Below are 26,902 nucleotides of genomic sequence, written 5' to 3'. Positions count from 1 at the left end.
TATACAAGTTTGTAAATGTTTTTAACCATCGTTAGACAGTTTAAATGAATGCACCCCTTGTCTGTTTTATTATTTTTAACTTATAAAATATGAATCAATTCTTCTTTTTGTACCTTAAGTATCCGGACATAAAATTTGAACCACAAACGTTTATGTTGAAACCATCTATAAATCAACTTTTCCAGTCAATGATTAAAGTGTATTTTAAACTTATTTTAGATAAAACACATTACAGAAAAACTGTCTTTTTGTTTTTACAGCAGTCTTTTATCTTTATTTTAGGCAATGCACATACAATTTTGTGTTTTTGTTAGTTCATTGTGCCTTAACTGATAGAAACTGATACCTTTCCATTTGAAAAGTGTCTTCCTAAATATTAAAAATCACAATAATAATTCATACTGTATTGTTTTTTGTTAAATGAGGAAGTTGTTAACAATTATTGACAGCAAAAACAAGATTTTTACTTTCAGGTTATGGGATGAGTTTTATTAGGTGGGTTGTTCCCTTTATTCTTTAGAGGCAAGAAGAGCATAAACAGGAAGTTAGAGGTTGAGAGAGGAGATACAGGATCACACTCAAACCCGGGTCCCCATGAGACAAGAGAAAAAAGTGATTTCTTCATATATGGTCCATTTAAGAGAAGTTCTTTGGCCTTCTGACATCACATGAGGTAGAAACACTGACGTCTTCAGATTCCCAAAGTCTCTTCCTTCACGTGACATCCCAGCAGAACATTCCCATCACACACACACTGAGACAGACCGCCCACTGAAACACACAAACACTTCAGTTTAATACTTCACTTGATCAAACGTCTGTTTTCTGTCAATCATCTGCTCATGAATGCTGATTGGATGAATGTTCTCACCTTTCTGAGAGCGGATCCATGATGACGCCTTCATGGCCACAAACTGCCACTCATCTTGTTGCTGGATTTTATATCCGTATAACCAGATGAGAGCCAGTAGAGCGGCCCACACTGAGCCATCCACCTGTACACAAATACACACACCGTACACATGCATGTCTTACTGCACACCAGCACTGATCTTGAATTATTTCATCATCATGTGACTCACCTGTGCTGGTTTCTGATTGGTCAGCTCATCTTCTGTCTTTCCAAACACTTGTGCCAGCGCAGAGTTCAGCTCCCAGCAGCCCGAAGCCTTTTGAAGAGACACCAGCTGAAGAAAAGAGTCCTTCTGAGGCGTTTGAACTGCGGAACATAAATATGAATAAATATACACATGAAAATGAATAAATACACATATATAAACAGTCTAGCATCATATACAGCACTACACCTCGTGTTGTTAGCAAAGTTTCTTTTAAATAAAAAATCGTAACAAATATCAATAAGAGCATTCTTGTCTTACCCACTAGTCCCTTAACTAAATAACATCCTAAAAAAATAATGAATTTACATTACGTGAATACAGAAACATCAATGATCAGAGACCATGCACACATTTCCAAGAAACTCTAACAGATGCACACACATGCAAGCACATGCAGGAGATGCTGAACATAAATATTAATAAATATACATATATAAACAGTCTAGCATCATACTGTCAATCAATGATTAGAAGTATGTAAATAGATGGATAGTTACGCGATTTTGCCTCACATATTTTCAGAGATTGTTTCTTAATACCTTTGATCTTTTTTTGACTGGAATCTGTAAACCACAAAAATAGATACTACAGTAGCAAGTAACATTCAGTCACTGAAAACAACACAACGAAAACAACACAACTAAAAATAAAATAAAATCTCTTACTTGCTGAACCAGTACTCATTTGTGGCATCATCACTAAACACACACAAAGAGTTTCAGTACAAACATACACCGCTGTACTGTATAGAAACTTCATCAAAACTTTGGACACACAGTCATTGTTGATCCGTGTAACGCTTCACAATTCCATTTTCATAACCATCCAATGCAAATGCAAAAACGACAAAATGAATCAAATTATTTTTTTTTTATCTTTGGTTGTTACTTTGTCAATGGATACTTGTCCTTTTTGTCATTTTACTTTTGCTATATTGCGATTCAACAATCAATCATTTAAACGAATGAAAACTAATCGATTTAATATTTTGCTTATTTTTTGTCTTGCCATCTGCGCTGGGGCTGTACCATTAGCACGGGAGTGTGGACTGTCGGTAAGTGTTTTACATTACGAGGACAGCACAGGCTGATGGTCTAGATCTCCTCCATGCAAGTGAGTGGCTCTGGTCTTTATGGAGCGGCACTCCGTCATGCCCCGATGTAAATCTCAAGTTTAAGTTTGAACAATTTCATCGCAATCTATATAAAGAAATCCATGTCTGTGCACGTCTGCAGCACCCAGTCGCGCATTTACTGTTTAATAGCCTCACGTTTGAACTAAAATAGAAAAAAAAAAAATTGCCGTTCTGCAGTGTCAGGTCAAAAGTACTGTCAGCAATGCACAGATCATTGGATCATCTCAATTTGTCTTAAATATGCATCTGATTTAAAATAAACACGATTAAGCATATATATATATATATATATATATATATATATATATATATATATATATATGTACGTATATAGCTAAATACATGTCTGCACTCGAAGTGACGAATGACGTTCCCTTGAGCAAGGCACCTTGATACCCACAGCTCCGGGTGTTCAGACTGGATGTGTAAAATGGAGACGTCACATTTCGGGTATCTGACAAATATAGGTCACTTTAACTTTCATAACACGTCATTCAGGTCTGGCCTGGTAAAAACAGAACCGTGGTTTGGTTACAGTAATTGCAGCAACCATTGGAAATCCCTAATGGATTGTCCTAACAGATGCGTGAACTCACCTTCAAAGTCTACTCCTGATGGAGCAGATTTCACTTTATATCACTTTATTTATTATTATTTATAGATTGCTATTTCTAGTGTAAATGAATACACCTCCATAGAAGGTATGTTAAACTTAAACTTATGATGGGGGACGACGAAGTGTCGCTTCATAACCACCGACACGAGACACGAGACAGTGACTGTGTTTCCTTGACCAATATACAGTAATAGTAACTACTACCCTATCTGTAGATTTAGACGGTACGAAACAAAAGTAGCAAACAAACAAATAAAATCTCTGTACAGATACTACAGTGTGTTTCTCTTACCTACACTACCTGGAGAAGGAGCCATTCGGCACATCATGGCCATGGGACTCCCTAAAACACAACACAAACACAAGGTCGAAACTTTGGCAACACACAGTCATTCTTTATAACTTTATTTATTATTATTTATAGATACGCTGTTTCTAGTGTAAATGAATACACCTCCAAAGAAGGTATGTTAAACTTAAACTGGTGATGGCGGACGACGAAGTGTCGCTTCATAACCACCATAGACAGTGACTGTGTTTCCTTGACCAATATAAAGTAACAGTAACTAGCACCCTATCTGTAGATTTAGACAGTACGAAACAAAAGTAGCAAACAAACAAATAAAATCTCTGTACAGATACTACAGTGTGTTTCTCTTACCTGCATTACCTGGAGGAGAAGGACCCATTTGGCACATAATGGCCACGGGCATCCCTAAAACACAACACAAACACAAGGTCAAAACTGTGGCGACACACACACAGTCATTCTTTATTACTTTTTAAAATTATTTTCAGGGATAGTAAAATCAATATACTTTGGAAAATCATACACAGACGCATGTAAATAAAACACAAACTCTTATGTCGTGGAATGCGTGGACGAACCCAATTGCAGGCAGACACGGGGGTGAAGTTAACAGATATTTAATGACAGAAACAATACAAAAAGGCAAAGCAAAACCCACGAGGGGGGAAAAAACAAGACGAGATATATATTAATTTACAAAAGGGACACTGACTAACTTAACTAGAAAAACAAACACTTGAAACAAAACACTAAACTACACTCACTTGACAATACAGAGAAGCAGCAACATCTAATACATAACACATTCAAGGTAACGCTTTCATAGACGAGGGACTTCATACAATGCACGAGCAACGAGACAAAGAAACATGAGGACTCTTTATAGGGAGGCAAACACAGGATAATTAATTAGGGACAGGTGAAACAGATGAAACACTGAGGGGAAGCTAATGAGACAGAAAGGGCGGGAAAAGACGAGACTCGGGGAGAGAGTATGGAAGGCCAAAAGGTCCAAAATGTCTCTCCCCACATGAAACAGAGGATTCTGTTCCGGTTCTGCCCCAAGACCAGGAATAAATCAACCAAGATGGGCAGAACCGTGACATCTTACTTCCAGCACCCAGTCCAGACATCGCTAAAACACACACAGATTTACCACTTCACATGATTCAGTCAAAAGTTTGGACACACTAATTCTTTATTTCTTTTTCATTATTTTGAACTTCTCTAAAGTGAATTCAACATTCTTTGGAGGAACATAAACTGAAGCATAGAAATCATTCAGTGCCCTTTTTTATTCTCTAGTTAAAATTTAGAACATCCAGAAAGACTACTCCCTACGTGTACATAGTTCTTCCTTTATGTTGTTTTGTTTAAAAAGAAAAAAAGGTTTTACATTTCTGATGAGTAGATGTCCGTCAAACACGACTGTATGGTGTATGTATTGGCATATATTTGTATGTGTATGTATTTGATATGAAGATATTCAATATAATATTTGAGGTACATCTCACTGAAATGTATTGCTTGTTTGAGAAAAAGTAAAAAAAAAAACATTCAGTGATCAAAATATGTTTTCAAAATGATATTTTTTATTTTAAAAAGGCCAAAGTTTGTCTAGTTTATAGCTCTGCTCAGGTTGATCATTCTCGCAAGCGCACACTGCTACAACCTGTCAGTACATTTAGACATTGAAAATGACAAAACTAAACAAGCTGGATAAAAACGGTAATGTAAAGCTGGTAATGTAAATAAGCTGCTCCATTGAGACAAATGATGTGTTCTAAAGACAAAACCACACAATCCTGAGTAAAACCTGACAGTCCGGTTGAATTGCTCTCTCTCTCTCTCTCTCTCTCTCTCTCTCTCTCTCTCTCTCTCTCTCTCTCTCTCTCTCTCTCTCTCTCTCTCTCTCTCTCTCTCTCTCTCTCTCTCTCTCTCTCTCTCTCTCTCTCTCTCTCTCTCTCTCTCTCTCTCTCTCTCTCTCTCTCTCTCTCTCTCTCTCTCTCTCTCTCTCTCTCTCTCTCTCTCTCTCTCTCTCTCTCTCTCTCTCTCTCTCTCTCTCTCTCTCTCTCTCTCTCGCCACACAGTCTGACAGTTCAATTGAAAATGTTGAAAATTTGAAAACGCATTTATATAATAGATTTTGTATGTTGGCAGGATTTATGTGTTATTAATTGTCATGTTTTTAAACATATGCCATCAGCAAAGTTTTAATAAATAATAATCGTAACAGATATTAATAAGAGCGTTGTTGACTTACTACACATTTGCGGGACTCCATAGAATCCTAAAAAAAGAATTGAATTTAAATAATGTGAATACATCAGTGACTGAAACATGATCAGATACCATGCACACATGCACCCTAACCTTGTGTTGGTATTCTTGTCTGTATGAGAGGTCCTTTCACAGTCTCTCTGTTGTGTTTATTAATGGCAATGAAGGCTGTATGAACACTGTTCACTCCTGCTTCAACACTGAGCTTCACCATCTTGCTCTTGATAGACTCCACCTCTCCACCTCCTGCCCTCTCCTCCTGCTCCAGACAACCAATCAGGGACCGAGCCGCCAGACGGTGGATCATCAACCTGAAACAACAACAAACAAAACTCTTTTAATGATTTCAATGAATGAGCGTCAATCAGGATGAATGTGTGTTTTGTTGATGTTACCCAGAGTCCTCAGTTGGTTTGAGGCAGAAGTGAAGCTGGTTTGTCACTGGTTGATCTTTCAGGTTGTATTGTATCATCACTGATCCTTCAGAGCTTTCTGAACTCTGTGACACAGAGAATTATTAGTTAATGACGAGAAAACAGTACTTCACTGCCTCCATGATAAAAGCTCTCACCTGTCCTTTAATCTGGGCATAAATGAGTGACCTTTGACCCTGGAAGATCACATTGATGGGTGGGGACAGAGTGTCAACAGTAATGCCGTCTGGAACTTTCCACTCCACAGAGATCTTGTTCACTACAGGCTGCAGAGCAAACCTGAGAGACTGCATCACCTGATCAAACAATGTCAGACATATTCAACCCCTGAACATTTACATCAGATCTTCTGGATTCAAACTCAAACTGATTCACTGTCTCACTTTGGGCTGCATGCGGTCAGTGCCAGTGATGAACTGGGCGTGGCCACGTCCCTCTCTGGCCAATCCTGTGATGAGGGCGGTACTCGCACCCTCACCAATCCCGAATGAGAAACACCTGAAAACACGACAACAGTTAAGTAACTCAAACACAGCGGCTCATTTCATTGATCAATATGAACAATAGACAACTGAGAAAAGTACCTGTGAGACTGAGAATGATTTCTGACAAGATCCAGAACTTCTTTAGTGTTCCCCACCTCTCCATCAGTGAAGACAAACAACTGCAGAGAGAAAATATCTAAATGATACTTAAACATTCAAACAGTTTAAACAATAGTAAATTAAAGTCTGAAACATTCTGAAAGATAATGAATCAATCTGATTTGGAGCAGGTTTGGTGTACCTGTCTGGGGTGTTCAGGGTAACAGGGTTGACTGTAGATGTGTTTCAGAGGCTGTAGAATCTCTGTGCCGCCCATGTTTGCTCTCATTTCATTTACTCTATTCAGTGCCTGATCCATTGTGTCCTGATTGTACACAACACTCTGACTGCAATGACACACACAATCATCTCATATCACTTTCAGAATTCATATTGTTTATAAACAATTAAATATCTGGTTACTAACGGGAAGAAGGACTCATAACTGGAGCCAAATCCATAGATATTGAAGTAACAGCCCATGGGCAGACTCTTCAACAGTAACAGCAGAGTTTCCTACAGACACGTAGAGAATTATTTACATGTTTACATTTGTTTCTAAGTATGTGCAAGCCCTGGGATCGAACCCATGACCTTGGCGTTGCTAGCGCCGCTCCAACCACTGAGGTACAGGAAACCCACTTTACATATATGTAAAACTCACATCCTGCATTCAATGTTAAATCCTTGTACCTTTGCACTTTCTATACGCCTCTGTGCTCCTTCCCCATTATGCATCGCACAGTCCATACTGCCTGATCTGTCAATCACAAAAACAAACTCTCCTTGAGCTGTTAATGATGACATCACTTCCTTTGGGAATTCTGGGTACAAACTGATCATCACCACTGGATCACTCATCAGAGAACCTGAGAAAAAAGAGGTCAATGACTGATGTGAGGATCTAAAAAATAGATTGTATTTGTATCAGACAGATGGAGCTCATACCTGCTTGTGCAGTGGTCACTCCTGCCTCCACTATAGCAGTGGGCTGATGGGTATTCTCATAGTACACAAACAACTCAACATCTTTATCAAACTTGTGACCAGAACTCAGATTCACCTGCACACATGTAGACACAGATGTTATTACAGACTTTCTATAACAACATCATCTCTGTACAAACACACACAGTACCGTAGCGAGAGTGTGATCCGAGTTGAGGAACACTAGAGGATCCAGAGTGCACTTGGACTCTAGTTTGGAGATGGGGTTTGGAGAGCTCACATGAACACTGAGAGTCAGAGTGTAGGGAACAGAGTCACGTACTGATGAAATCTCTGAAACTATTCCAGCAGCTGAACCTGAGGACACCACAGACAGTGTTATACAAACATGATCATTTAAAGCCTGATTGTGACTGTGATGACTGATATTACTGTTCAATGACCTGCTGGTGTGTATCTGGGGTTGAGGACAGCAGGCAGACAGAAGCGCAGCGCGTGGTCGGCCTGCACAGAGAGTTCAGTGATGTATGTGATGCTGATGGCGGCGTTCTGACCCGGTGACAGACACCCAACACTCAGTTTGAACACATCAGAACTTTCTTCACTCTCTTCCAACAGAAACGCCTCCTGACCTGAACTCAGAGCATCATCGTACTGATCTCTCGCCTAAAACACAGAGACAAAGACAGAACAATTAAATAAGATATGTAGAAAAGCACAAGATAGATGGATTCTATTAGGACTCACGGCCTGTTTTTCTTTCAGCTCTGCCACAATCTCATGTTCTCCGATCTTAGCACTGAAGTGACAGACAGCAGCATCAGCAGGCAGAGGGAACACAAACAAGGCCTCCAGGGGGCGATCTTCCTCATTCACATACTGCAGAGTGGAGGTGACTGTAGCTACATGACCCTTGACCTGCACATCCACTGAGATGCTCTTCAGAGGAACTGACAACACAACACAACAACAATAGACACATCTATTTATGATAACAGAACACATGTATATACAAATGTGAGCGTATTTATGTGCAGCTAGATGTAAACATTTCAAATAAATGTAAACTTTAAGTATGGGGGGGGTGATCTTATACCTGGCAGTTTCTGTTTCGTCACGAGACCACAGCAGTTCGTCATTCTGACTCTGTAACTGTAAATACAAATTGTCGTTTAGAGAAGGTCCACATAAGCATATTGTATTAGAGATTCCTATGTCAGCCACAGAAATAAGGCATGTTTTGTTTTTAATTTAATAAAATTATTGCAAATTTTGTTGGTCGCATACGTCATTGAGCAACAGAGAAAAACAGCTCATTTCAAAGTGAAAGTAAATCAAACACGAACCTCTAAATACGAAGAAATCTTCGTTAAACAACGCCAGCGACCGAATGAACGAGAAAATGTATGTCCGTGTGGAAAACAAGCAAAGCGATGCCTTTATAATCCCAAGGGCGTGTTCGGAACAGGTTTCGCTTGGTGGCGAAGGATCGGCTCATGAATATTGATGAGCATGGGCGGATCCTCTCTGAAATTAGCCAATGTTAGCGTATGCACATGAATATTAATCGGCTTACTCATTCGTAAAGTATGCGGTCGGGGGCGTGAGGGGTTGTCTGACTCAGCAGTTCGAAGCGAAATCACCCATTAACACAAGCTTGAAAGGAATTAAATGATGAAATGTTGAAAAGGTGAAATACAGATACATGAAAATGCAAAATACAATGAACTCAATGACAAAACATGGAATAAAATAGAAAAAAACATTTATGGATGTGACAAATCATTCAAGGTCTGGTCTCAGGGTCTGCTCATGTAACTTATCAAAATGTATTCTCAATGTTTGTTTAAAGATGTTGGACAATATTTAAAATTGTGTTATATTATTCAATTCCCCACACTAATGCCTATGGAACATTACTGTTGAGGTTGGTCCTGAACTCTGTAATATATAATATTGGAATGTAACCTAACTGCTTAAAGGGACAGTTCACCTACAAATTATGTCATCATTTTACTCACCTTCGTGTTGTTCCAAATCTGTATACATTTCTTTGTTCTGGTGAACACAAAAGAAGATATTTTAAAGAGTGTAGGACAGCAAACAGTTCTGGGGCACTTTTGACTACCATTGTATGTTTTCCTACTATGGGAGTCAATGGGGGGGCAAAATCTTTCTCCATTTTTGGGTGAACTGTCCCTTTAGGGTAGTATCAGAGTGTTCTTTTGAACTGAGTAACAAAGGATGTTTATGCTCTCTGTGATTGAATCAATATTCTGTGATTGAATCAAGGTGATTGCTTAATGAAGCTTCAGGAACGCCCGGTTCTGCGCTATATAAACAGGACAAAAACAAGAATATGTATTTTTATTTAGACTTTACAGTTCTTTTTCTGAACAGCAAAACAGGTGTGTATTATTTTAAGACGTTTTGATTTTGAATGGCTTATTTCTTATTAAATTGTTGTGCCAAAATCAGTCTTTTTGTTCGTTTGTTTTTTAGATCAAAGTTAATTTTTAACTCCTGAGGTTTTCATAGCACCATTTTGTATCCTGAATGGATAATTCAAATTTTGAGAAAATGTGATTTCTCTCAACAAGACCTTACAGCTAATACAGCTTAGCTAAAAAATGAACAACAAGTTAATACAGCTCATAACTTGTAAATTTACAAACAGCCATCAACAGATGAACTATAACTATAACAGCCAATAACAGCCAATACAACTCGCAGCTAACAGGTGAACTAAATGAACTATAAGAGTTTCTTGATCTTCCAACAAAACAGGAAGTAGTAGTCTTCAGATTCCCAAAATCTCTTGTGTCACGTGACATCCCAGCAGAACATTCCCATCACACACACACTGAGACAGACCGCCCGCTGAAACACACACAAACACTTCAGTTTAATACTTCACTTGATCAAACGTCTGTTTTCTGTCAATCATCTGCTCATGAATGCTGATTGGATGAATGTTCTCACCGTTCTGAGAGCGGATCCATGATGACGCCTTCATGGCCACAAATCCGTATAACTATGAGGGCCAGTAGAGCGGCATCCACCTGTACACAAATACACACACCGTACACATGCATGTCTTACTGCACACCATGGCTACTTCAGCCCCGACAAAACGTTGCAAAAGAGTTGAACTATGGCAGGTGAGAAGGCCATTCTTTGTCTTCTTTTTGAAGAATTTTAGAAGCCTGATAAAATCGGTATTAAAACTGCAAAACACATGCTTCTAATATCTTCAATTTTTGCGTATACAGACTGCAGCGGACACATTTAAACGAGTTTACTTGGATCCATTGTGCAAGCTGTCTCTTTAGTATCGTGTGGGTTATACACATGTTGCTGCTGATTGGCCTGACATTCTTGACTCACTTACCAAACAAGGGAAAACGTATCTCAAAGCCCGTTGCACACCGTTGCAAACCATTTTCAGAAACTATAGCAAAACGTTGTGTAACGGTTTGAGCTTGAACATGCCCTTACAGTGCCCTTTCACTATTTCATCATAATTTGACTCACCTGTAATGCGTGGACCTCTTCTACCACGAATACCTAAAACAGAATGAAACATTACATTAATACAGTGATAATGTAAACTTTGGATACAGGAAGTGCAGGAGAAGCTAAGTTATTTACATTATTTTATTTTTATATATATAGTGAAGAATAAGAACTTACTTGGAAGATCTTTAAACCCATCATCTAAAAAAAAAATTTCAGATGTTAAAAAGGAGAATACATCAAATGTAGAGAAGAAATGTCTAAAATCATAGTTTTGATATTATGTAAAAACATTTTGCAACAGCTGTTTTATACATTCAATCAATCGCAGTTAAGACAAAAGCCACGCCCACTGTTTTTATCATTTAAAATTCCATGTCACTCGGAAATGTTTAAAAAACACGGAAGTAAGAACGATCGTAATTTTAAGGCAACAATTGGAATTGAACAATCCCACTATGACCATTTAAAGAGTGAATATTTTGCGATTTTAAGGTCCTACTTTGCTTTATGGAGTTTAATTTTCTATTAATGTCGTCTGTCTTACCCCTTCCTTTCTGTCAGCCTACTCTGATCTGATTGGTCAGATGGTTTAGTAGTCTGCTGTGATTGGTCTACCCGTCGCAGTGTTGCAAGTGGAACGTAAACGGACATTTCACAGATTTCGTTCGCGTGATCGACGGCTTTTTTCCTCAAGCCAATCAACTTTGTTATTTGTTCACTTTTAGCTTTTATAACATTTTTTATAGTTACTCTTTAATGTAGTCTAAATTTCACTGTGTGGATAATGTTCCTCATAAAAAACTAAAAGGATATTACTTTTATCTTTATAAAGTTATCGAGGAGCGCGAGGTTGAAGCTCTGTCATCAAATTTGGTTTTTATTTGTATCTATATTTTTGTCGTTATATATGTACTATTTCAAAAACAGCTAATGAAAACCTTTTCAAAATTCCTGAAAACATGTATTCACCTGCAGTTCCACCTGTTCACCACATGAGGGCTTTTCCTTGGTTTATTTTCACCTGACAAGTATTTTTTATCCACGTTGGAGTAACTGTTCGGCTCATTGGTTCTGTGTAAAATAAATGTAATGTAACTGAGCAAACACAAATGAAATGTTGTTGTTCAGCCCTAACCGGTATTACTCACTGACATTTTGATGATCCTCATTTCACTTTAATCCTTCCCAGCATTCCCTTGTGTATAAATACCATGCACTCTGCTGTGTTTTACCTTTTCTGTTTTTCCTTTTTGCCCCTGTAAAGCTGCTTTGAAACAATACACATTGTGAAAAGCGCTATATAAATAAACTTGAATTGAATTACATGCTATATCAAATTGTTTTTTTCAATTTTAGTTGTCTGGTGTTTACCTACATTTATTTATTTATTCATTCATTCATTCATGTTGAGTCATAATGGTAAATGTATAGATAGTGCTAGCATCATGATGACTTGACATAACATAGGCTATAACTAAAAACACAAAAACCTCCTTAAAATGAATAAAGATGTTTTACTAACAGCACGTTCGTCGCGAATACAACGTAAACAGTTTTCTTTATTAGTTTTTTATCATTTATTTATTTGTATACGTCACAACCGGAAGTGGTGGCAGCATGCGACCACGCGGTAGAAGTTATCGGATCAACACAATTAAGTTATCTAGCTGTAGTGTTGCCCTAATTAATGTCTTTAAAAAACACATTTCAGTCTGCAAAATCGGTAACACAACTCACACAAGGTCCTTCTCCGAAACGTTACTTTCTTGACGCGCAAAAGGTGTTGTAACGTTACTTATTGTACGTAAGTTCCGTATGTTCTTAGAATATGTGCACGCTTGTGGGATCGGTTATGTAAACAACGTAGCGTTATATATTCGGCAACACATCCACTGCCAAAAAAGTAAATAAGAGTATCAAAAAGTTTCGTTACATCGGAAAAAGTAGACCTTGGAAGAGAACCAGCGGGCAGTCCTTAATTTGTTGATGAGTCTACACGACATTTTGACGTTCTAGCGAACTCTGTTGCCGCTGTATTTATTCTCTGCAACCAATCAGAGCGCACGCATTCAGATTACGTGATCAGTATGTAGCCTATCGTTGTTGCACCATCTTTTTTTTTATTAATGCCATATAGTGAATACAAAGTGAAAAATTCACATTATATCAAACAAATGTACATGTAAAATCACTTATAACAAAAAAGCGAGAGGAAAATAAATAAAATAATAGGGTTAATCAACAATAGTATTTGCTTGTAATTTTATAAGCTCTGATTGCTTTTCTAGTTGTACAATTTTGTAAAATATTGCAATAAACATTAAGTTTGTTTTTGAAATGAGAAAATGTTGGTTTGGAGACCATTTCAGTTTATGAGTGTGAAATTTTCCCAGTAAAATTAACAATTGTATAAAATAAATTCCTTCTTTATCCAATCTTTGATCAATCAATCCCGTCCGCTGTATAGCTATATTTTGTGAGTATGCAATTGAGAAATAATATTAAAATATTTCAATAGTTTTTACGAATATCTAATATTTGAATAATAGACATCGGACTCTTTTTGTTCCTGGATATGAATATGTATCATTATCCAATATATATCATTTTGTATATTTGTTACCTTGGACAACATCGGAAATTGTGTTTTTACATCTGAAAGTGGAATAGTTGTGGTTTGTTAGTAAATGACAAGATACAATCGTTTAAAACTCAGGAAGCTGGTGCAAAAAAATCATAATATTGAGAAAATCGCCTCTGAAGTTGTTAATCACGGGCACTGTAGCAGACCACCCACTCACAAAAATAAAGATTTTATATATTTAAGGTAGGAAATGTACAAAATATTTTGATTGAACACGATCTGTAGTTATTTTCCTCATGATTTTTGCCATAAAATAACAATCGATCATTTCGACACACACAATGTATTTTTGGCTTTTACTAAAAATGCTTCCGTTCTACTTACGACTGGTTTTGTGATCGAGAGTCACATTTGTGTTAATAAAAAAAACGTTCGTTGCAATATGAGTTCAAGTTGAGTACAAATATTAGAAGTATAATCTGCGCATAATGTAAGTTAACTAGGTCATGAGTGCACTTTTTAGCATAACGTCTCACTGTTGTGTTCGGATCTCTGCGCTAAATGAAAGAAAACTTGTCTTCGTGTCTAGTCCTCTCAGGATAAGTTCTCCGCATGCTTGTATGAGTAATCTGTATCCTGTTTCCTTTGTCTGTCAAATCCTTGTTCAAATGAACACGCCTTTATGATAAGCAACATGTCACGAGTCTCGCTCGCGCGCGGAGGAAAGCTGCAGGAGTCTGCGGAAGCCAACGTACGAATCCTAGTATAGTGAAGGCACATCTCATGAATATCGTGGACACGTTGCTTTTTATTTAGATGTATTATTTAGCTTTTAATTTGTTCATAATATTAGTACTTTCTCGAAAAGTAAGGCTGTATTTTGTCTTGCGTTTACTGCTGAATAAGTTTGGGTTCATGAATATTACTAAGCAAGCGTTCGCCATAGTAGGATTCTTAGTGTCTCAAGCGGTCACAGGTGCGCGAGGAACTTCCCGCAGACGTTCCCACAGGGATCCCCGACGTGTAACAGGTGCAATTGGCAAAAAGTTACGAACATGAATATTGTTTTTGTTTGGAAAATCTTCAATTCATGAAGCAAGTCTGTGTGAAATGACGGGACTGTTGCCATGGCTTTGTCGGAGTTGTACACAAAGGTATGCGCGAAATGAAAGTTCTTTCCCTTTTATTGCATATTACTTTGTTTATTAACTTGACATGGTTCGTAACTTAGTTAACATTTATACATTTGGGAGTTATATAATGTTGTCAAACATTCTAAGACTAACGGCTGACTTTGTTGGGTAAAACTTGGTTTGGTTATAGCGCGTGACATATGGTTCAATAACTTCTCATTGGTAGTTTTGGTGATATTACCGTAATGTGCGACGTCTTATATAAGCGCGCAGTGTTAATGTGAAATGTATACTTTAGTATAACAGGGTTTGGATCCCTGACATTGAACATGTGTGGAAATCTGCGGAAATCCTCAAAGATTTCCAGCCAGGAGACACAGAGCTGGAATTACAGCTGGAGGATGGGACGGTGAGACAGCATCGTACATATGCATCAAATACATCACACTTTTCATTTTTACACGAGGAAAACTTCATAATTATTTACATTATAATTAAATACATATACATTGTATGGAATCGGATGCTTAACAGACCCCCAGATAGGATATATGCATATTTGGAACAATATGCAAATCAAGTTTCTTGCCACAAACACTATACCTATATACTGTTACATAAATAGATTATATATCATTTGTACACACACACACGCCCGTGTATACATATGACATCATTGATGACATGTGACTTGATGGATTGGATCTGGTTGATGAAGTCTCTGTTTTTCAGGAGTTGCAGTATCCTCTGGAAGGGGGTGAGAAGTTGCCTCCTCTCCGTAACCCCGACATCCTGGTGGGGGAGAATGACTTGACGGCTCTCAGCTACCTCCACGAACCCGCCGTCCTACACAACCTCAAAATCCGATTTGTCGAGTCCAAAATAATCTACACTTACTGTGGTATGTACTGCACCCCTTCAGAATATGATGTCTGTGCTGTCCATTCATGCTTGTATAAAACGGCTCAGGTATTATCCTTGTGGCGGTCAATCCTTACAAACAGCTTCCCATCTATGGAGATGCGGTCATCCACGCGTACTCCGGCCAAAACATGGGTGACCTGGACCCTCACATATTTGCAGTGGCTGAGGAGGCTTACAAACAAATGGCCAGGTACAGCACCGACAAATCCAACATACTGCACATGGTGCGTATATAAATGATACATGATTGTTGTTTCTGCTATAGGAATAACAAGAATCAGTCCATTATTGTAAGCGGCGAGTCAGGAGCTGGAAAGACCGTATCTGCTCGCTATGCAATGAGATATTTTGCTACGGTGAGCAAGTCAAGCGGCAACAATCGAGTGGAGGAAAAAGTTCTGGCGTCCAACCCGATCACTGAAGTAAGGCCAGTCCGGTTCTTTCGGTGATGTTTGTTACCTTGATACGCATCATAAATGTTTGCTTTCCACAAATCCCTTCCTATGTTCACAGGCTATTGGAAATGCAAAAACAACCAGGAATGATAACAGCAGTCGCTTTGGGAAGTACACTGAGATAAGCTTCGACAAAAGATACCAAATTATTGGTGCTAACATGAGGACATACCTGCTGGAGAAGTCAAGAGTCGTGTTTCAGGTGACAAAAATTATAATTCTGTGATTTAATCTGTAGTTCCAAACCTGTATGGTTGTGTTTGCATGCATCACCGAAATGAAAGCCCTTTCTGTAAATTCATTTTTGTCCGAGCAGTCAGAGAATGAGAGGAATTATCACATCTTTTATCAAATGTGCGCTTGTGCGGATCAACCGGAGTTCAAAAGCTTGAGACTGTGTAAGTGTTACTTTGCAGATTTATCAAAATGTAACTAAACACAAAATTGTTTGTGTCTGCTTTAAAGAAAAAAAAAAATTCAAACTCAATTTACATTTTAAATTGTCTCACTCCGGCAACAAGAATAATAATTTTTCTTTAAATTTCCTTCATTTTCTTTCCATTTATTTTGAAGCATCAAATTTTCAAATAACTCTATACATACATTTTCTGTCCATTAGTGAGTGCAGAAGAGTTTAACTACACTAGCATGGGTGGTGAGATAGAGATTGAGGGTGTGGACGACCGAGCTGATATGACAGAAACACGCAGAACCTTCAACTTGCTGGGTATTAAAAACAGATTAACATATAACTTATACATATGAAATCCAATTCATCATCTTCTACTAAACATGAGCATCAGTCCATGAATAATTTGTTAAATTGTTTTTGCTCAGGTCTTAAGGAGAGTTTTCAGACGGATGTCTTTAAGGTTCTTGCTGGAATTCTGCACTTAGGAAACACAGTCATCAAGGCTCAAAACTCAGAAAAATCTTCCGTCAATGTGAGAAATGTGTTTCATGATACGATTAAGAATCTTTTAGGTCTTTGTGCCCAGATGTTTCATTAAACGTTTTAAAATTCTTAATCTGTTTTCCTCAGTCCAGTGACCCTCACCTGTCCATATTCTGTGACCTAATGGGCGTCAACATGGAAAACATGTGTCGCTGGTTATGTAATCGGCGGATCGTGCTATCAGCTGAAACCGTGGTCAAACCGCAGCCCCGGGAGCGGGCCATCAATGCCCGTGACGCCCTGGCGAAACACACCTACGCCCATCTTTTCGACTGCGTCATCCACAAAATCAACAAGGCACTAAAGGTCCCTGGGAAACAACACTCATTTATTGGGGTGTTGGATATTTATGGGTACAATAGCTACATTTTATTTACATTCTTACCTTCAACTTTAACTAATAAATGTTAACTAATGTAACATCTACTTTATCTAGATTTGAGACGTTTGATGTGAATAGTTTCGAGCAGTTCTGCATTAACTACGCCAATGAGAAACTGCAACAACAGTTTAACCTGGTAAGTTCATTTTCACCCTCTTTTGCGCTCCCTTCCTTTATATATTTTCCGAAGATTTGAAGGAAATTATCACAGAACGGATTATCCTCTTCTTAGCACGTGTTTAAACTGGAGCAAGAAGAATACATGAAAGAGGACATTCCCTGGACGCTCATCGATTTCTACGACAACCAGCCCGTTATTGATCTTATCGAGGCTAAAATGGGAATTTTGGACCTGCTGGATGAGGAGTGTTTGGTGAGAACATCATCGCGTCCAAACCCATGTTGAGTTTGTTATATAATATGTAAAATAATGTTGCTGTATTATAGCTGCTTTCGTGTGTTGATTTTCCCAAAGTTCCCTCAAGGAACCGATAAGAATTGGCTGCAAAAACTGTACAATTTTCTAGGCTCAAAAGCGATGTTTGAGAAACCACGCCTGTCGAACGACTCTTTTGTGATTCAGCATTTTGCCGACAAGGTGAGATACGATTATCTGTGTCATCTATATCCTCCACTTCAAATATGATATCAATTGTATATTGTTTGTCTTTTTAAGGTGGAATACCGTTGTATAGGTTTTTTGGAGAAGAACAGAGACACTCTTTATGAAGAGCTGGTCAGCATCATGCGCAATAGTCAGGTAACAACTTTATCAGTTCACCTCAAACGGATATTTTGCATTAGGCCCGATTCACATTTCACATATTTTCTATGCACATAGTCGTTATTTAAATGTAGATGCGCGGCTAGCGCTTGCAAATAGGGGGCGACGTGGTTACGACGTGCATGTGGTGCGGCGCTTACATTTTCTAGACGCCGTATTAAGATGGAAATAGTAAAAAAATTTGGAGTGCCATGCACGCACCTCGGGTCATTTAAAGAGAGAAAGTTTTCCGCGCGGTTTTCGACGCCAAATGTGAATCAGGCCTTAGTCTTAATTGTAATTGAAAACTGAATGCCATCATAATATTGACTGTATGATTTCAAATTGTGTTGTTAGTTTTCTCTCTTAGCTGAATTCTTTCAAGGAGAGAAAGAACCAAATTCTGCTCACAAAAATATAAAAGTGACACCGGCGCAACCCAGAATCAAAGGTTCAAACAAACAGCTGAAGTCCACTGTAGGAGACAAGGTACAGAATCATGAACAATATTTGAAGGCATGTGGATTTCTAGGTTACTCGTCAGAGTAAATAACAGTCAACTTTCTTTGCCGTATGATAGTTTCGCAGTTCTCTGTACCTGTTAATGGAGACACTAAACGCAACCACGCCGCATTATGTGCGCTGCGTTAAACCAAATGAAGAGAAACTGCCATTTGAGTAGGTGACACTAACACAGTATCGATTAACATACGTTTATACATCTGTGTGTTTGACCTCGCATGTGTTTGCTCAGGTACGATTCCAAGCGTGTGGTACAGCAGCTGAGGGCCTGTGGAGTCTTGGAGACCATCCGCATCAGCGCCCAAAGTTACCCATCCAGGTGACTGTAGCAGATTCCCAGAGCTCCTATTTCCTTTCAATTCTGCTTTTTGGCTTGAACTTCTAAAACTAAGCATTCGTAGAGTTGCATTGCAGAACACAAAGATGTTTTGAAGAACGTTGGAAACCAAACGGGCCCCATTAACTTCCATTTCTCAAAATACATTTGTTTATGTTCCACAGAAGTTTGGGGTGAAATAAAGGATAGTTCCACATTTACTCTAATCTCTTTTTTCCTCTCTTTACAGGTGGACATACAATGAGTTTTACAGCCGTTACAGTATTTTGATGGGTCAGTCGGAGCTGAAGTCGGGAGAGAAGAAGCAGACGTGCAGGATGGTTCTACAGAGGCTCATTCCTGTAGGACAACCTCCATTTTGCGGAACCTGATATTGTGTTCTAACCAGATGTATCCACGCTCTTTAATCATCATTTTCTGATCTCCTACATGTGCAGGACTCCAACCAGTACAAGTTTGGTCGGACCAAGATCTTCTTCCGGGCGGGACAGGTGGCGTACCTGGAGAAGCTGCGTTTGGATCATCTCCGTGCCGCATGCGTGACCATCCAGAAACACGTGAGGGGCTGGAGGCAGAGACGCAGGTTCCTGCACATGAGAGAAGCAGCTGTCACCATCCAGCAGTACATCCGGGGCAAGAGAAAGATCAGGTGAGTGTTTCCAGCATGCTATGGCTTAAGATATTTTGTGTGTTAAAACACTGAGTGTTTCTTGTTTTCCCGACGTAGGTGCACGGTGACGGCATTGGCATTGAAGCAGGGCTGGGCCGCTATGGTCATTCAGAGACACTGTCGCGGGTATTTGGTACGGAAAGTTTACCAGCTCGTTCGGATCGCTACAATCACCATACAGGCCTTCACCAGAGGATGGAAGGCCCGCAAGCGCTACAAAAAGGCAAACTAATTTAAGAGCTCAGACTGTACTCATATTCCTTGCTGAACAGCGTATGCAGATGTTTAATAGTCTGTATGTGTGCTGCTTGTTGTAGATGATAGAAGAACACAAGGCTTTGATTTTGCAGAAGTACGCTCGAGCTTGGCTGGTCCGCCGGAGATTTCAGACCATGCGGAGGCTGGTCCTGAACGTTCAGCTCTCGTATAGAGTCCAGAAGCTGCGCAAGAAAGTGGAAGAGCAGGTAGAGTAAAAAATCATGAACTTATAGAAGTAATAAAACATATATTGTACTTTGAATACCCTGTAAAGTTACGAAATAGAGTCGACACAAATGACAACTATCATTTTGTCATTTTCCACTATGATTTAAAAACGAGCACTTTTCTCTACACCTCTCTTAGAGTAAAGAGAATATGAGCCTGATGGAAAGAGTCACAAGTTTGTCCAACGCACATTCACATGGAATGGAAAAGATTCAGGCGTTGGAGGCGGAGCGTAGCAAAGTATCCAATGAGAGGGCGGCTTTAGAAGAGAATGAAAGAAAAAACAAAGAAAAGGCCAATCAGGTCTGATTCATATCCTTTAAGAATCTATATTCATATTTTTTTATTTAATATTCTATAAAGATCCAGGCATTTAGTTTTTATGATTATACTGATGAAATGGGGACCACGTTTGTTTTTATACAGTATTGAATGATGGTGCTTTTTTTCTTCTCTAAGGCAATTGCTGTGCTTCAGAATGAAAAAGAGAAACTTGTCCAGGTGAATAAAGTTTTGGAGCAGAGACTGAAGGACACGACGCAGCAGATGGGAGGTGAAGTCAGACTCAAGTGGTTTTAAACAGTGATAATAAAGACTTGAAGTCATTGTGAGGTGTTTCTGTTTTTCAGATAACTTTGAGGTTATGAAGACAAAACTGATAGAAGATTTAGAAAGAGAAGAAAGACTGAGAAAGTAAGAGAAGAGGTTATTTACTTATTTGAATGACTTCCTTTCTAACTTTCTTTGGTGTTACATAAAACAGCTTGATCATTGAGCGGTTTTGATGTAAATTTATGGCGCTCCCCTTGACCTTATTTTGATTTGATCGCTATCTGTTCGTCCGTATCTGTTGTGTCAGAGTGGCGGAGCACAGCAGTGAACTCCAGAAAGAAGATACAGAGAAAGAGATAGAGACTCTTAAAGAGGAGAACCGCAGACTGAGAGAGGAGAGAGTCCGACTTCAGGCACAGCTGCAGGAAGATCAACACATCTATACAGAAATGCAGGAACAACTGCAGCAGCTCACCAAACACGTCAAGGTAAATCTTACCCAAACACTTCTTGACGCTCACATTTTCTCAGATGTTTTTTCTGTGTCTCTTTTCCGTAAAATGGTTATTTCTTGTATTTGTGATGCTTGCAGGTCATACCAGATTTACGGAAAGAAATAAACAGCCTGCAGATGCAGAAAGAGGAAGCTGACAAAACAATCAAAGCTCAAAATCAACAAGCACGAGGTACAGTTTTACAGACACAGAGCTATCATCGTATGCATTACAATACATTTTATGTGATGCTAGGTGTTATATGTTTGTTCTATGTTCTATGCACTTTGCATACATTGTAAAACATTTGTAAACCCATTTTTATGTACATTCAAAATGTTATGTTACATTACACATTGTGTTATATGTTGCACTGCTTTACGTTAACCGTTGCACTACGTTATGTTTCGTGTTGCGCTATGTTACGTTATGATACGCGTTTCATAATGTGTTGCGCTATGCTATGTGTGTGTTACGTTATGTGTTGCGCAATGTTATATTAGGTGTTGCGTTATGTCACATTATGTTATGTGTTGCGTTAATTTATGGGTTGCGCTATGATATTGTTGCGCTATGTTACGTTTTGCGCTACATTACGTGTTGTGCTAGATTATGTGTTGCAATATGTTATGTGTTGCGCTACGTTATGGTATATGTTGCTCTACGTTACGTGTTGGGCTATGTTATGTCTTGGGTTATGCTATGTGTTGCGTTACATTACGGTATGTGTTGCGATATGTTATGTTATGTATATAATATGTTATCCTGTATGTTACGTTTTATGTTGTTGTGTTGCTCAAGTTATTTTGTGTCAGGTTACGTAATGTGATGTTTCTTCAATTTTTCTGTTCTCAGCTAAGATAAGTGTGATTACCAGGCAGCTGCTGGGTGAAGCTTCAGAGGAGGAGTTAATACGGAGGTGCTTTAACTTCACTGTGATTTGTTGATTGATTGTTTTCTGTCATAATTTACATCTGCTTAATTCCGACTAATGGTCCCTTTAACTCCAGGTTGCATGAAGAAGACGTCGATAATAATGGTGAAATTGATCTTCTGGCTGCATTTGATGGAATGGAGAAGGCTGCTAAGTATGAACTAAGTAGGAAGACTTTGGTTCGCCTGTGTTTAGTATGTGGTATTGTGGGATTTGTACGTTTCTCTTCCAGAGTGATGGAGAACCAGCTCCGTGAACAGAAGGAAGCTTATGGGAGCCGTGTGGAAACACTGGAGTTTAAAAATGAACATTTAAACAAAGAGAACGGACAACTTCAAGCTCTCTTTCAGGAGAAGAACAACGTCAACCAGAGCATCGCAGAGGAAGTGGCCCGTCTCACTGCCGATAATATGGTGCGAAAATCCATCTGTTTGTGATTCAACCTGCTTTTCCAATCCTCACAGGCGTTCAGAGAGGGTCACCGGATGTGTTGCTTTGTGTCCACAGGTGATTCCAGAACTAAAGCAGCAGGTGTCAGAACTGACCCGTAACAAACAAGAGCTGGAGACGCAGCTGCAGGATCAGAGTACTGAGATGACAAGTGAGAATTCTGTTTTGTTTTTCTGAATTCTGATGGCTTGTTGCCAGATTTTGTGTAAAGATAAAGCATAACAGTTATAGGTTTAGACTTTTTTATAACTTAAATCTTGAATTGTCATGTGTCAGACAAAATGAAGGAGTTGTCTAAGGATCTCCAGCTGGGGGTTGAAGAAGAGCGATCACAGAGAAGGTGAGATGTTTATTTAATTCTACATTGGCATTCCATCTCCTGTGACAAAAGAGGAAGTCTTAAGGATTATGTGTGCACATCTCTTCACAGGCACCTGGAGGAGAGGATTCTAGAGATGGAGAGAAGTAAAGATGTGATGGAAAGGCAGATCGTTGAACTTCAGGAAGAGAATCAGCAGCTACAGAAATCTCATCAATCAGAAAGTGAAGCCAAGAGCAGACTGAGAGAGGAGACGTCACGCCTCACAGCTGAGAACATGGTCTGTTTGACTCTGTATATATGCATTTATAATAAAAATGTGTTGATCTTGATCGTATTGTCTTGTGTCTTAGGACTTTGAGGAGCAGCAGGATATGAAGGATAGATTGATAAAGAGACTCCAAGACCAAATCAAAGCTCTTCACACAACAGGTAACACTCCCTCCAGTCACCTTACTACAGGTTAACCAATGTGATCGCATCCTCCGTGTTTCATCTCTTTAAACAGCCAGTCAGAAAGAAGCTCCCGCAGTGCCCAAAGAATACCTGGGAATGTTGGAGTATAAGAAAGAGGATGAAAGCAAGCTTGTCCGGACGCTCATTTTGGGTAAAATTTGCGTTTTGGCTTTGTTGGCTTTACTATTTCTATGAAAAACACACGCGCACTAACATTCAATGCTGTGTCATCTCCAGATCTGAGACCTCGTGGTGTTGGTGTACATATTATCCCCGGTCTGGCCGCTCATCTTCTCTTCATGTGTGTGAGACACGCGGACTATCTGAACGATGGGAATAAACTCAAATCCTTCATGCATGCCATCATCACCGCTGTCAAAGAGACGGTGACGGTAAGAATCTGATGTGCCTGTTGCATTTTTGATGGCCGTGTTTATACATATGCCACATGAAGTAAATCTTATTGTGCATAATGTATATTTATTTATGATTATAAATGATTTTAGAAGCATCTGGAGAATTTTCAAATTCTGTCCTTCTGGCTATCAAACACATACCACTTTCTCAACTGCCTCAAACAGTACAGCGGAGAAGAGGTGATTAGATCTTTCACTTTTTGCTTTTACCCCATTATTATATGAAATTAAGTGATCTGTGTGTTGGCTTTAAGACCGTACATACTGTATCCTTCAAAATGATTTCTCATTTTGTGTCAACAGGAGTTCATGAAACACAACACGCCGCGTCAGAATAAGAACTGCCTGAAGAACTTTGACTTGTCAGAGCACAGACAGATTCTCAGTGACCTCGCCATCAACATTTACCATCAGTTCATTAGCGTGATGGAGGACGCGCTCTATCCCATGATTAGTATGAAAATAAGATAATAGCTTAATAAAGCGACGGTTCACTCAAAAAAATAAATGTCTTCGTCTACTCCCACCATTGACTACCATAGTAGGAAAAATTACAATGGTGATCGAAAGTGCCCCGTTACTGTTTGCTTTCCAACGTTCTTCAAAATATCCTCTTTTCCTATATGGTAGTCAGTGGTGTCCAATAACTGTTTGCCGGTCAATGATGACAGAAATTTCCTTTTTCGGCAAACTGTTAAGTTTGCTATATTTTACAGAGCCTTGCTTACACGTTTATGCAATAAAACTATGAAAAGAACATACTCTCCTTCTTTCTCCAGTTCCTGGAATGTTGGAGCACGAGAGTCTTCAAGGGATCTCCAGCATGAAGCCCACAGGCTTCCGCAAGCGATCAAGCAGCGTGTACGAGGACAGGGATGACCGCGCCCGTGGCGAGCCCTTCAGCGTGACGTCCCTCCTGCAGCAGCTCTCCGCCTTCCACACCTGCATGGACCAGCAGGGCATGGAGACGCAGCTGCAGGGTCAGGTGATCAGACAACTCTTCTACCTGATCGGATCTACGTCCGTCAACAGCATCCTGCTCCGGAAAGACCTGTGTTCCTGTCGCAAGGGCATGCAGATCAGGTACCCACATGCACTTTTGTTTTTTATAACACGTGGTGGAAATAAATTCATTGCTGGTGGAGACTGCTTTCTGTTTTTTTGCATTGGAAATATTAGGAATATAAGGCATAGTTCAACCAAAAAGCACAAAAGAAGGTATTTTGAAGGATGTTGGTAAGCGAATCACCCCTTATTGGCAAATGTCAAAATATCTTCTTTTGTGTTGCACAGGAGAAAGACATAAAGGTTTAAACTACAACATAATGGTGTACTATCCCTTTGACAGCATAAACACTGCATACTTCAAAAAAGTGTGGTTGTATCAAACATTTTAAACACGCCTGTCCAAATAATTTACATACAGAGCACAGTTCATATTGTATGCTGTCATGAATCATGGTTAGTGTTTCCTCCATTGTGCATTGCAGTATGGGATACAATATTATACAACATAATGTGTCTGTCTATCTCACCACATCTCAGGTGTAACATCAGTTACCTGGAGGAGTGGCTGCGAGAGAAAGATCTGCAGGGCAGCAACGCCATGGAAACGCTGGGGCCGCTGTCTCAGGTGGCCTGGCTTCTTCAGGTCAACAAAACTGCGGATGAAGATGCAGCCGAGATCAAGCAGAGATGCTCGGAACTTTCATCCGTGCAGGTGCAGACTTTAAGATGTGGCGATATAGAACAATTACTTGTTTATAGTGTAAAAAAAGTCTCCTTTTTTGCGACCTACACTGATGAATATAATCTTTGTTTCAAGGAGTTCTTCTTGTTTTCTGTTTCTGTAGATTGTAAAAATCCTGAATTCATACACGCCCATTGATGATTTCGAAAAGCGAGTAGCTCCGTCTTTTGTCCGCAAGGTGCAGGTAAGGTTTTTCTTTTTCTTAAAGGAATAGTTTTGTCATCATTGACTCCCCTTTATGTGTGGGTGAACTCCTTTTCTAATCAGTTTCTAACTTTATTGGTACATCGGATGAAAAGTTTGATTATAAAAGATCCAAGATTGTCATTTTGAAGGACCCTATACGTCTGGTGTTCATTGGTTTCCATGGTTATAGGCGTTGCTGCAGGAGCGTGAAGGGTCGTCTCAGCTGATGATGGATGCACAGTACCGTTTCCAGGTCACGTTTCCCTTCTGCTCCTCCCCGCAAGCCTTGGAACTTCTACAGGTTCCCAGCGGCCTCCATTTGGATTTTGTCACTCTTATTTGACCCCTGATCTCTGACCTTTGCTTATTTTGTGGTATCAGCACTCAGGATAAACATTTTGACCAGGATATGAGTAATGACATAAATGTATTGTGTAGATTCTGCAATATTGCTGATTTATTAGTATTAACATTTGCATCATGATAATTTTACATAATTTTGTATATTTTTAGATCTTTTTAAAGATTTATTTATAAAAACTTGATCAAGTGTACCCTACTTATTTTGTTAAGAACTAATCTTTTTAGATTTTGTCAATTGGTATCATGCGGTTTTGTACAAGATTAAACACAAACAGATGCTATTTAACATTCTGTAACACATTTCAATGACCCAAATCAACCTCACATAGTTTTCAGGTTTCGTAATTCCTACACTAGGTTTCTCCTCCTGCATTTTTTATAAATCAGAAAAATAAATCAATAAACACAACTGCCGGATGAGTTCTTCACTCTCTTTGCTTTTAGCGCATCATCATCGCTCACAATCTGGCTTTCAAATGCAATATTTATGATGGTTAATCTTTTTAGGACTAGAGATCAGTATGCCTGGACTAGTTTAGAAGGATGAAACTCAGAAACGCGCCAAGGTCATAACAATATAAAAAATTGAAAATCTGTATTGTAAAATTGCTTTATTTGTCTTGAAATAAAACACACAGCTCTGTCCTAAATTGCCCTAAACCTTCTATATATTTCCAATTATTTTCATATCCTTGGTTTTGTATCTTAATTATTCATATTTGTATTATTTTATATGTGTATATTATTTGACTTTTGAAGTGACAGGTCATTTTTTTGACAGACGTCTTTAGATCGACGGAAAGCTAGACTTGTATTCAAAGAGC

General features: G+C 39.0%; 2 protein-coding genes and 1 long non-coding RNA gene across 9 annotated transcripts; 1 reads left to right on the top strand and 2 right to left on the bottom strand.

The window, feature by feature from the left end:
* Positions 1-474: 474 nt before the first annotated feature.
* On the bottom strand, positions 475-8,932 carry LOC130414454 (von Willebrand factor A domain-containing protein 5A-like). 6 transcript variants are annotated; one of them, XM_056740353.1, is made up of 22 exons: positions 8,775-8,932; positions 8,525-8,580; positions 8,176-8,378; positions 7,872-8,094; positions 7,619-7,785; positions 7,429-7,543; positions 7,174-7,349; positions 6,908-6,996; positions 6,683-6,827; positions 6,481-6,560; positions 6,280-6,394; positions 6,034-6,192; positions 5,858-5,961; positions 5,556-5,773; positions 5,446-5,472; positions 3,534-3,587; positions 3,165-3,215; positions 1,787-1,819; positions 1,619-1,684; positions 1,083-1,219; positions 872-995; positions 475-771 (listed from the first exon to the last, which is right to left on the bottom strand). In XM_056740353.1, exons 2-22 carry the CDS (start codon positions 8,565-8,567, stop codon positions 692-694), a joined length of 2,409 nt encoding a protein of 802 aa, XP_056596331.1. In that variant the 5' UTR covers positions 8,568-8,580; positions 8,775-8,932; the 3' UTR covers positions 475-691. The 6 variants fall into 6 exon arrangements, with proteins under 6 accessions (XP_056596331.1, XP_056596332.1, XP_056596334.1 ...); XM_056740354.1 differs by having other exon boundaries at positions 1,634-1,684; XM_056740356.1 differs by having other exon boundaries at positions 1,661-1,684.
* An 848-nt stretch (positions 8,933-9,780) lies between these two features.
* On the bottom strand, positions 9,781-12,978 carry LOC130413995 (uncharacterized). Its single transcript, XR_008905563.1, has 5 exons — positions 12,881-12,978; positions 11,122-11,145; positions 10,963-10,995; positions 10,411-10,490; positions 9,781-10,308 (listed from the first exon to the last, which is right to left on the bottom strand). It is a non-coding gene; the product is annotated as an uncharacterized LOC130413995 (long non-coding RNA).
* Positions 12,979-14,371: 1,393 nt separating this feature from the next.
* myo5c (myosin VC) lies at positions 14,372-26,646 on the top strand. Of its 2 annotated transcripts, XM_056739514.1 has the most exons (41): positions 14,372-14,685; positions 14,963-15,073; positions 15,397-15,565; positions 15,634-15,778; positions 15,854-16,010; positions 16,102-16,245; positions 16,360-16,441; positions 16,663-16,770; positions 16,881-16,987; positions 17,086-17,351; positions 17,435-17,516; positions 17,613-17,753; positions 17,856-17,978; positions 18,057-18,140; positions 18,501-18,632; positions 18,724-18,821; positions 18,898-18,984; positions 19,232-19,343; positions 19,440-19,651; positions 19,730-19,895; positions 19,990-20,136; positions 20,297-20,461; positions 20,618-20,711; positions 20,788-20,851; positions 21,018-21,198; positions 21,303-21,396; positions 22,060-22,123; positions 22,215-22,292; positions 22,371-22,551; positions 22,646-22,739; positions 22,865-22,928; positions 23,019-23,187; positions 23,261-23,339; positions 23,416-23,514; positions 23,601-23,755; positions 23,870-23,959; positions 24,083-24,233; positions 24,559-24,862; positions 25,325-25,499; positions 25,633-25,713; positions 25,906-26,646. In XM_056739514.1, exons 1-41 carry the CDS (start codon positions 14,659-14,661, stop codon positions 26,056-26,058), a joined length of 5,235 nt encoding a protein of 1,744 aa, XP_056595492.1. In that variant the 5' UTR covers positions 14,372-14,658; the 3' UTR covers positions 26,059-26,646. The 2 variants fall into 2 exon arrangements, with proteins under 2 accessions (XP_056595492.1, XP_056595494.1); XM_056739516.1 differs by lacking the exons at positions 14,372-14,685; positions 14,963-15,073 and having other exon boundaries at positions 15,473-15,565; positions 15,669-15,778.
* Positions 26,647-26,902: the final 256 nt, after the last annotated feature.

Source organism: Triplophysa dalaica, chromosome 24 (assembly GCF_015846415.1).
Source record: "Triplophysa dalaica isolate WHDGS20190420 chromosome 24, ASM1584641v1, whole genome shotgun sequence".
Lineage (NCBI taxonomy): Eukaryota > Metazoa > Chordata > Actinopteri > Cypriniformes > Nemacheilidae > Triplophysa > Triplophysa dalaica.
The sequence above is the reverse complement of the archived record's forward strand: the minus strand, read 5'-3'. Positions and strand labels throughout refer to the sequence as shown.

Bases quoted from the DNA above. Each gene is read 5' to 3' on its own strand.
- LOC130414454 (XM_056740353.1), bottom strand. From the start codon at position 8,567: ATGACGAACTGCTGTGGTCTCGTGACGAAACAGAAACTGCCAG. The intron at 7,786-7,871 runs GTCATTGAACAG...TGGTGTCCTCAG, and splicing joins CCCCAGATACACACCAGCAG to GTTCAGCTGCTGGAATAGTT. The intron at 1,820-3,164 runs GTAAGAGAAACA...GTGTGTGTTTAG, and splicing joins TCCTTCTCCAGGTAGTGTAG to TGATGATGCCACAAATGAGT.
- myo5c (XM_056739514.1), top strand. From the start codon at position 14,659: ATGGCTTTGTCGGAGTTGTACACAAAG. The intron at 18,822-18,897 runs GTAGGTGACACT...GTGTTTGCTCAG, and splicing joins GAAGAGAAACTGCCATTTGA to GTACGATTCCAAGCGTGTGG. The intron at 19,344-19,439 runs GTAGGACAACCT...CTACATGTGCAG, and splicing joins TTCTACAGAGGCTCATTCCT to GACTCCAACCAGTACAAGTT.